At 40.8% G+C, this 11311-nt stretch overlaps 1 protein-coding gene across 1 annotated transcript in view; it reads right to left on the bottom strand.

Annotated features, from left to right (window-relative positions):
- Nucleotides 1-7097: 7097 nt before the first annotated feature.
- LOC105356674 (trichohyalin-like) overlaps nucleotides 7098-11311 on the bottom strand; it is a 33640-nt gene continuing 29426 nt past the window's right edge. The window contains exons 8-9 of the mRNA XM_023950398.1: nucleotides 10918-11020; nucleotides 7098-7893 (exon numbers count right to left, since the gene is read on the bottom strand). Of these exons, the coding sequence (XP_023806166.1) occupies nucleotides 7657-7893; nucleotides 10918-11020 (340 nt within the window). The 3' untranslated portion in view covers nucleotides 7098-7656. The remainder of the gene's footprint in view (nucleotides 7894-10917; nucleotides 11021-11311) is intronic.

The following is an 11311-nucleotide window of genomic DNA, read 5'->3' as shown; positions in this document are numbered from 1 at the left end:
GCTACCGCACTTTCCATCCTCGTTTTCCGTGTAACATTGACTGCCATTTTTCCCCCTCCTCTTCTGACTTCGTTATCCACTAATATGGTTCTTCTCATTCTCTGAGCTCAGTGCCATTTATTTTGTTGAGACACAGTTGACTCGTCAAGCAAGAACAGATATTAATAAGAGTACAATTTCTAATCAAAATCTGATCAACAGACCCATGAATTTAGTTCTGCCATGCTGTCACGGTACAATGCCATTTCTCCCTTGGTGAGAAAACAAAAACTAGAAGAAAAAAAAGGGTATGTATTCATAGGGTCATATTGAGGATTTTGGTTTTTCTTTTTATATTGATGTCTCATCGACTTAAATACTTTTTTAAGTTTAGTATTTATTGATTGCATCTTTTTAAGGTTTTATAAATTTCTCCTTTCAAGAATGCATTTGCAACGAAAATAAGCGGTCTTATCATGTGCTTATTTTGAAGAATCATTTCATAAATTCTGAAGCTTGGCGTGATATAACTTAAAAAAACATGAGAAATGAATAGTTTTATGAAAATACTAAGACTCCCGCTAACCAAGGGCAACCTATGGTCTAACACTTCTGATGTGGCTAACATGTAGCTTGTTTCAAACCAGTTCTAGAGTTACTGTGAATACAGTTAAGTTAGTCAGTCTGATTGACTAACAGGTTTATCTCTGACTCCTTTGTCTCCCTTATGCTACAGTCACAAATACAACTGCCACAGTGCGATGGGGGAGCATCAGCAGAATCTTCAGGATTAGCTGTCACCGCCTGATTTTTTTTGGAAGTTGTTGATGTGGTCATGAATGTAGACGGAGGCCATCAGACGTCAGGCAGGGATAACGCCATTATGGCCTATACTTATTATTAAAGCTTTCTACCTTCCTCGAAGGCACAAAGCGCTTTACAGTCACAAACCAATTCACATATACATTCACAGACTGATGGCGGCTCCGCAACCAAACACTAGCGCCAACCTTCCTCCAGAGGCAATGAGGGGTTCAGTATCTTGCCCAAAGACACTTCGACACATGGGTGGGAATCAAACCTGCAATATTTCCTATCAGAGGTCTACTGCCCCACCGCTGCACCATGGCCACCCAGTCAGATCGCCGGCAGGTGGCAGCTCTGATTGGACTATGTGTGAATGTCTCCAGGACAGCGGCAGTCAGCCGCCCCGTAGCCCGGGGGTATTTAAATGTGTCATACATTATAATTTTTAGACAACATGCCTGCCAAGAAACCAATCAATGGCAAAGCCCCAGTACCCAAAACGTAGGTCTAAGCAGTCCAACCACAGCAGGACCTACCTGGATCCTCAGTTTGACGTAATCACTGTGCCCATCTCAACAAAATAGAGTACTGTGAATTTCCAATGGTTCCAATAGAACCCAGACTGATGAATTTAGTACTTGTAAACCCTGTTTACTTACTTTGTAGTGTCTATGTTGTTTTAAACACTAGGAGCCTCAGATAGATAGATAAATTGAGTGATAATCACTTGTAACCCTGCGATTGATGAAACGTCTTTCTGACAGACAAACTTGAAATCAGAGTCCATCTTCTGCTACGCAGAGCACATTCAGACTCTTCAGAAACCCAGACGACTCCAACAACCGGAGGAATCCAAAAACAAAACAAATTGCCTATATTCATTAAAGCAGCTGTTATGTGCGTCTGAGAGTCGACTCAGATACCTGTCAGTGCGCGTTTGTGTCATGGCGGCGCGCAACACAAAGCTTGCTTATGTGTGTGTGGCTGTCAGGTGAGATTGCAGCATTTGCACTATGATGTGTCACACCTGATTACAGATACACGTTTTCTCTTTCTCTCCCTCATGTGCTCCGCAAACGGGGGGGTGGGGGGGGTGCGTGTGCGTGACAGGCAGACGTCAGGTGGGGTTTTGGCGGCTGATGACAGCGCCACGACCTCCGATGACGCCCTCCATTTTGTCACTGGCGAATCACGCAGATTACCCCCAGCGCCATCTTCTTACTCTGTATGCTAATGAAACAGAAAGCGGGAGTAATGAGAAAAGAGTGACAGATGAAAAGGAGGAGGAGTTGAAGGGAAGGGTGTACAGTATGAAAGGATACATGGGAGATGCAGAGATTGAGCCAAAGGCTTTGAACGCTTGCAGCAGTAAGGAAAATTTGAAACAAACATGGTGTTTGTCTGTGAATGCACACAGTGGGAGGGGCTCTTTTGATAGAAAATGTAAGGAGCAAGGTAGTGGTAGGCCTACTGAGCCTGAGGAATATTATGAGTGCAATGAATTCAAGATGTGAGATGGAATAGGGGATGCAGGTCATAAAGACAGCCGTATTTCATGCAGGGACACCGACTGGTCAGTGATGCTCATTGTTTGAGGCATGTGGGTTTTTACTGTTATAGTGACTGTGTGTGAAGGGATTTTGTGCTAAGGCTGTGGGTGCCAAGCTACATTTACACCACCCTTGGCAACTCGCTTTTAAGTGACCACTTTCAATAAAAATTCTATGTAATTGCAAATACATACGTTTTTCAGGATACCGCAAACAAAACTCTACGTTCATGTGTCTCGTTTTTGGGCTCTACGTACAAAACATGTATCCACTGAATGCACTTTCAAAGTTAAACTAGTTTTTTTTTTTTTTTATTTAATTCACAGAGATGAAAATTGACCGTTTGAAATTTGATCATGGAAGAGAAATGAATATTTGCGGTTTGAGTTGTATGATGCCAAGTCGTACATCTATCAGAATAGAGCTGTGAGAAAAATAACCTGGAGCAAGATTTGTGAGACTTACAGAGATTCAACATTTCACACCAAGCCTCTTCCAACTGTAGGTGGCAGACATGCGCTACTCAGCAGTAGCAAAAGGAAAAGAAGTCGAATCCCATCCCTGCTTGTCCAGTGTGAACACCGTATGCTAAACACACATTCAGGAATGCGCCTCACATGCCTGGTGTGGACGTAGCATCAAACCCAATCCAGCCTGCTCCAACCCTTGTGCTATCGTAGGCACTTTACCTTTGGGATTTGGGTCATCCAGACCCACTAGACAGTGCACTGAACCTTTTTTCTTCAATGATTTGTGAACCTCACTGGTGTTCATGGATTACATGAAATCTTTTCACCTTTATCCACCTTTGTCATGGGAGGGAGAACACGTCAATGTAAGGTGGGGTCATCTAAGATAGCCAAAGGGTTATTACAGAGGTGGTGAGAGATGTCATTAGCTAAAAAGTCATTATTTCTATAACACAGAGCATGATGACTCTTTTCGATGTCTTTCTCTGCTTTTCTCTCTCTCTAACCTACTGTTTTCCACAATATTCACACCTCCCTTTACTTATTTTTTTGTATATTTATACCCCCTGATTCCTCCTCTGTTCTACCATTCAAAGGATTTCCTTTATTTGGAGCAGCTGTCCCTTTCAAGGTTGAGGAAAATGGCGGTGTGCCTGCGTGAGTGTGCGTGAAAAAGGAGTGATATTCATTCAAGGTCCCGGAGAAGGAGGTGATGGTGACTCACCTTCGGCCCTCAAACCACACACACACCTTGCGCTCCTTCTTTTCGTTTTCTGCCTTTGATGTACGTTTGAGTCCATGGCTAATCAGGTAGCATCAGGCCTAGTCCTCATTTCCCCTTCACACCGGCCCCATTAGTGAGCTAGCTTTCTGGAGTGGGCCGATAAGGACAATATGCTCTCCTCTGGCACTCTCTCTTTCATATATACCCTAAATCTCACACTACTCTCTCATTCTTTCCTTTCTCCCATCATTCCCTCGCCAGCATCTCCCCATTTCTCCATCTATCATTTTGCCTGTCACAGACTTCTCTCACCTTTAACTTTCCTCTCATCCCATCACCTCTTCCTAAATGTCCCATTACTCCTCCTCCTTCTCTTACTTTCTCTCCTGCTTTTCTGATGAAACCGCTCTCTACTCTCTAAATCACACGCTAAACCTTCGTCTCTTCAGTCCTTTGTCAGTCTCCCTCCACATCCATCTGCTTGCCTTCTCATTCCCAAACGTATTTCCCAATCCCCCATCAACATTCTTTCAGTCTCTTCCCTCATGTATCCCTCTTTCGCTGCCTCTTTTCCTCTTTCCCTGTAGTCCTCAGCCCTTTTGCTTCTTCAAATTGCCTCATAATCTTGTGCTCCCACATGGTTTCCCACTGTCTTAAACAGGACCCGTTTCTATTCGTTTTGTGTTAACGCAGTCTGTAACTCTGGGGAAAAACTTTTTTGGGGAGAAACTGAACATATGATTAACTCGTTCTTATGAGATGAAAATACAGAGAAAAGTGGTCCATCGTAAGCATTCGACAAATCAAATTTTAAAAACCCACAGTCAGAAATAAACACATATGATCAGGAGTTGCGTCTATGTCTAAATAGAAATCATATTAAGTCTTTAATTATTAAAAACAAAAATGGCACTGAAAAATGTTCTATTGAGCAATATTTACCAGGCACTTACTTATGAGCTGAGCAAAATGTGTTTTTCTTGTATTTCAATTCATTTCAAAGTATTTAGAATCCTGTCTGCTTGATGATAGAAAATTACTTTTGAGTTTCATAAGTGAAAATGAATATGAATCATCCTGACCAATGTGCATCCATCCAAAATACAGATCATTCTGTGCATGAACAAAACATCTTAACAGGACATATTGGAGGCAACATTTAAAGTGTGTTACTATTCTTATGAAAATACATCTGCATTGATTCCACTTTGAAACAACAGACCCACTCCGAGGAAATCTTGTTTTTTGTGTTTTAACATGTTCTTGTGATATTTCTCTTATAATAGAGGAAAACTATAAAGAACATTTGGCTTAAATTGCATTTACAAGTATTTCTTTATTCAAATCATTCTGAATCAAGAACAGACAATAAATGCAAGATCTTGTTTTGAATCCAAATGTATAAAAATGCTATTCTCAGCAAAATTTTATGGAATTATGGGTCAAAAATCTGACTAAACAGACTGAAAAATGGCTGCAACAGGTATTTCATAGTAATGTCTTCTGCCCTACAGTCATTTCTATCATTTATAAAATTGTTTTGAGAGAATGTTAAAGTAAAGTGTGAATTTCACAGTAGGTTTACTCAAAATACAACTGTTCCTTATATAGTAAACCTGACTGACTGAATCACTTAAGTGTTAGCTCATGGGAATACTGACAACTGCCATGAACATTTTTCTATTAAAAAAAATGTAACTCATGAACTCCTTAAATTAGGAATATGTTCCCATCTGAAGCATAGGGCTGAAACAATTGTTTATGAATGTTACTGTAATAAATTAATTTTCTGCATACAAAATTGAATGTCCATTTGTCAACAGCGTTTGAAATGAACTGAGACTTTCTGTATAATTACACAGACAGATCCACAAAGTCGCTCAAATCTGAGTTGGTCATATACCAAATCGCTTGAACATAAGCACCCCAATTATTTATGAAATGAAATAAAACAAAATAATTCCTCGTAAAGGCAGTAATGAGTGCTGTGATGATCAACAACTTTTTGTCCATGTCTTTCTTTGCATCTTGTGGTGAGGGACCCACACTGCTCACAAACAGCCCATTGCTAATTTGGGAATAAAAAAAATACTGACTTGCAATATTCCACTGGTTTACCACAGATTTCCAAAGGACCACACATTTCGGAGCAGAGTACCACACACGCTCATTTGATGAAATTAGGTTAGGAAGGAGAATGTTCTTTGCTTTCTTTCTGTCAGAGAGGAGCTCAGGGTGTGGAAATTAGGGGCCTGCATGTGCTTCTGTGTGTGTGCGTGTGTGTGGGTGTGTGTGTGTGTGTAAATGTGTATGTTTGTGTGTGCGGGGGGGAGGCTGACTAATCCCCTTGCAGAGCTGAAACGAGTTAAAAACACATCAAAGGGAAGCTTAACCTCTGTGAAACCTCACCGGGTTTTCAAGAACAACAAATGATCATTCCCCTCATTGTTTCCAGGGGGACTCTTTTCACCAGTGCGCTGCTGACTTTTCCCTCAGTGCTGAGAGTTTTCAAAAAAGCCTGTGGTTTCATTTTTAATGACTGTGCCATTTGTGCAAATGTGTGTGTTTGCTGAGGAATATAGATGCATGGAAGTGTGAGTAGATGCACGCGTGTTTGCACATGAAAAAAAGGGTATTTTTGAATGTGACATGGCAAATGAGGAAAACCAAGCTAACAAGAATGTGCAGCTTTGCTCTAAATCATTAAAATGTGCTACATCCTGACTGGCTGTGCAACAGCTGTGTACCTACAAAACCAATGAAGGATAAAAACGGGGTTTGGAAGATAAGTGGAGGTAAAAATAACAGGAGAAAAAAGTAAGATAAAGAGATCGATTGTGGTCTGAGACCCAGTTTTCCCATTTACACAGCATGACAGCAATATTTCTTTTCTCAGTTTAGATCCTTGCAAGCTTCTTTCTTGTGTGATTTATGCCACTGTTCCTTATATAGTAAATCTGGGATATTATTATATTAAAAGAGACACATTCATTTTTAGAATAGAATACTTTTTGTTTTCAAAATCTAATTGTTCTTTATTACAGCTGTTAAAGTATTGAAAAGACTTACAGCGCTGGGGTTGGTGGACAAGCAAGCAACTCTAGCCATATATATATATATAAAAAACGCCCCTCTCACCCTCCGCGGGTGGTTTGTCCTCCAAGCTCGGGTCCTCTACCAGAGGCCTGGGAGCTTTAGGGTCCTGCGCAGTATCTTAGCTGTTCCTAGCACTGCGCTTTTCTGGACTGAGAGGTCTGAGGTCTTTCCAGGTATCTGTTGTAGCCACTCCACAGGCACCACTGTCACCTTCACTTTCCAGGCTTTCTCCAGTTCTTCTCTGAGTCCCTGGTATTATATATATATATATATATATATATATATACATCATTCATCTAACAGGAACAATTCATCTACACTGCTGGACACATTTGCTCCTTAAGAAAATTTGCATTCAGTCACTAGTCATGTGAAGGTCATTTCCAGCATGCATTGCTTTTGGATGTCACACGTTGTGACTGAACGCGTCATCGCCCTGTTGAATTTGCATGACGTCACATGAGATGGAACAACTGGTAAACAAAACAATAAACAACCAGACTTTGGTTGATTTATTTTGCTTAAACACTCAAAGGTTTTCTAACATTTAAATGAGGATTTTTTTTATACGTTTGTGACATTAAAGACTGCTCCTTATGTCATTCTTTTTGACATTATTTTGGTATTGAAGCCACTTCAACCAGCTGGCAGAGCATTTTGTATGAAATCTATACATTTTTCTTGGAATAAATGTCTTGATAAATGTTGGATATTCTAGGATGCACCCCCCCTCCCCAGGCAAAAACAAACATAGACAAAACAGAACCATGGGACTTGAGTTTGACCTGCAGGACATCAACATAATTCTGAGTGTGTTCCCTAGTGACGAGCTGAGAGTTGAAAAGTCATGACCGGTCAAAGTCTTCACGGGCTTCATTTGGCCAGCTGCCTGCTCGTCCTCCGTGACCACACACCTTCTAAAGAGGAGGACACGGCACACTTCTTAGTCAGACTACTCCAGAGCGCTTCACCTAAAGCCTCACCTGATTTGTGTCCGCCACGTCCACTTAGCTTGATTTGAGTTTGAATCTCATCTGCGTCTCCTGCCTGCTGGCTTGCTGTTCAGAAGATGAGGAAGGCCAAGGGTGGAGGAAAAGGAGGCGGAGATAAGAGGAAATTGGGTACTGAGGGAGACTGGGAGGTGGATGGACGAGCAGTGCTGGGAGGCGGGTGGAAGTGAAAGCTCTTGTTCCACTTGTCTGCGCATGGACCTCTCCTCCTCTAGCTGCCTACGCAAATGCTTATTTTCCCTGCAGAGGATGTTTAACTAAAGACGGAAAGAAGGGGGAAAAAAGTCAGGGAGACATATGCACATCGGGAAACATAAGGAAATGTATATTTAAAAGTTTGATACTAGGAAAATTTCAAATAGAGCAAAAAGTGTTTAGGAAGAGTTGTAAAAATCTTTAAGCACCTCAGTTCCTTTTTTGTATTCACCATGTGCAAGTTCATTCAAAGTAGCATAAATGAAGAAAGTGAACAGTTATCATTTTCACCAAACAGCCAACTCTATTATGCACCCAATGCACTTTTCACAGTCACTACCATGTATGTGAAAACAGAAAAGGCAATTGGGAAATTGTGAGAGGATTTCTGGAGTGTATTGTGTTCACAGCTTGAAATGGTTGCATGTTCATGCCATGGAGGAAATTTCTACATAAAAACAACCAATTTGAACGATCATTAGAGGTCGATTTGATACAAAATCATCCGTGACACAAAACAAATCACGCATCGTCACAACATGATTGGGCTCCCTGAAACACAATTACAGAGTAGTTAAATTGAGGGTGTTTGGGTTTTTTTCTAACAAGGACGATTGGGTAAAAGCAGAAAAGAGTATAAGTTCAGAGGCAGTTATAAGCATAAAAGAGAATTTGGTGATTATATTTTTTTCAAAAAAGGTGCTTCTCAGAAGATAGTAATAGGTGGATAAAAGAGTATTTTATGTTTAAAATGATGTATATTTAGCTATTGGAAGATAAAGACAAGAATAAGAAAGAGGGCGGAAAGTCAAAGAGACAAGCTGGGTAGTGACAGCTGCACTCAGTCACATCTGTTTTGAGTATGTGTGTGTGAGCGGCTACAGAATAATTCCACATTGACATGTCTGGCCATATGTGTCTGTATAACTGCGTGTGCATGTGGAGAGAAAGTAGGAGGGAGAAAAGTATAAACGGAGATGAGACAGACACATTTCCAGATGCTTCCGCTAACATTACCCATCCAGACACCATACATGCACTCAGACGCACACATGAAAACACACAATAAATCAAAGCAAATGTAATACATCTGATGACTAAAAATAGTCAAGGTTTTAAAGACCCACTCCATCGAAAATCGTGTTTTTGGTGTTTTTAACATGTTCTTGTGGCATTTTTCTCATGTTGGAGGACACATACAAAAGAAATTAAGATTAAAATTGAATTCCTGAATATTTCTACATTCAAAACATTTTGAATCAGAAGCAGATGAAAAAAAATGCCATTTGCAGCAACACTGAAAACGACAGTATTTTTTTTTTTTTTCATTTTTGACTAAAAACTGCATAACGATAATTAAAAGACCACTGGAAATGCTTTTAAAGTAGATCAAAAGATGATTGGGGTGGAACTTTAATTCTTAATGATCCAAAAACAAACCTTCTCAGTATGTCCCAACTGTTGCAAGTTGCTGAAGGAGTACTTACAGTCTACACCAAGCAAACATCTTACAGTGTGTTAATTTTACGTTACGCCAACAGCAATAGAACTTCTAGATGAAAAACACAGACTCTGACATTTATAATTAACTGCATATTCCAGGGGACCTGTTTAATTTTCCTCGTCTTTGGTGGCTCTTGATACTTTTCTAATTGCAAGAGAGGGGGGTGAAATTAAAAATCACAGCTTGTCTCCTCAGCCTTCACATACAACATGTGAGCTGCTGTGCATACTTTGTTTGAAAGGAAAGGATTTGGAGGATGTGTGAAAGGGACGGTCGTCAGTGTTTCAACCAAAAGGACATTAGAAAAGCTCCTTTTCTGTGCAGATGATTGAAATTAGCCAGAAACAGAGACAGCAAAGGAAATTTAAGCAAGAGTATTTCTTTACATGCAGAGAAGATAAGCTGCAGGAGGTGCTTTTGAAACATTTGAAATTCTTGCACAACTTCTAATGAAAGCCTTTTTTTCCCCTTTTCATTTCATTGAATTTTGCGTCACACATCAAAAGTTTGTCTGAAATTATTTTGGCAGGTGGGTGGAAATCATGCATGATGCATTCGTAGGAGAGACTAGCAGCTCGTGTGTGATGGGTAAATAAGACTGAGACAAAGAGACACTGATCTGATTTATCACACGCTGCCTTGCACCTTAATACTCCTCATTCAGGGATATTTGCGTATGCATCTGTGAAGGCCTGCATGTGTTGCACGCAGGAGAAACACCAGTGGACAGCGGTGACAAGTCTTTTCCCTTCTAGCCTGCTTGTGTGTGAGCAGATTGTTGGATCGATGTGTGTAATGATTCACACTGGAGATTAAGAAGTGCTTTTACACACCTGACCTGTTAAAGAAGACCCCTCTCTTTCTCCCTGCCAGACGCTTCCTCTGTTTTTGCGCTCCTCTGTCTCAAACCTACAACTAATGTCAACATTAAAACTTCAACGAGCACCATCTTTCCTCGCGGCCCGTCAATCACCGGGCCACTCCACAAACTAACAAAAGTGGGGTGAGCCATTCCCCAGGCCCCGGAGGCCTTTTGGAGAACTGAGGGGGCTGAGGAGTACTTTTGATTTGTCTCTCCTTTGGTGATTTGTTGACTCTTGTGAAGTTCAACACAGTAAAAAATGTCAGCATTTCCAGAGAAAATTCCTCTGTGTTTTTTCCCCCACATTGTTTTATCACAGCGGGCCATTTCCCTATGCTGTCATGGAGACATCAGCGCGGCTGTATTGATATACATCTTTCTCTGAGTTTCATGAAAGTGAAATCATTTACCAGTGGAAAGAAACGTCACCGCTTCTTCCCGATACGATTTGTCCCCCCTCCTCCTCCTCCCCCCCGCCTCATCCGGCTGCAGTTTTCACTTTTATCGTAGGAAGAGGAAATGGATGTCTGTGTGTGCTTCTGTGTAAGTGTGCTTGTGTGTTTGAAGTTGGACGCATGAAAGCTTCCTCTTCTGTGTGAGCTCAACAGCAGGTGGGCCGGTGTGTGGGTTTGGGTTTGTATCTGTCGGGTAGAAGGACTGTCAGACTGTGTGTGTGTGTGTGTACGTGCGTGTTTTATGTATGTGCGTGCATGTTCTTACTTGTTGATTTAGCATACTGATGGCCTCCAGGTTGCTTTGCAGTCTGGAATGCATGTCCTTGGTTTTGTTGAGGCTTTGAATGACAATACTCCTCTTTTCAGTGCTGTAAGACAAATGCAAGCATACACACAAACACTCATATCTAAGGAAGTATACAAAAAAAAAAAATGCAAATTTTTTTTAAGACATCAATGTCTAAAACCAGAGTTGGGGGAAAAAGCTGAAAAACTTCACTTTCAAAAAGCTGCAGACTGAGACTATTTAATGTCTAGTTTAGCTTAAGAGAAAATGGTAAGTTTACAATTGCATTTACCTATTTTTAACAGTAAATTTGAGATATTGTCTCAGTCAAATGCCCTAGGAAATCAAGAGCATAAAAAGATGGCATGCATCA

This window comes from Oryzias latipes, chromosome 20 (genome assembly GCF_002234675.1).
Source record: "Oryzias latipes chromosome 20, ASM223467v1".
Lineage (NCBI taxonomy): Eukaryota > Metazoa > Chordata > Actinopteri > Beloniformes > Adrianichthyidae > Oryzias > Oryzias latipes.
Note: the sequence above shows the minus strand (reverse complement) of the source record. Positions and strands in the feature narration are given on the sequence as shown.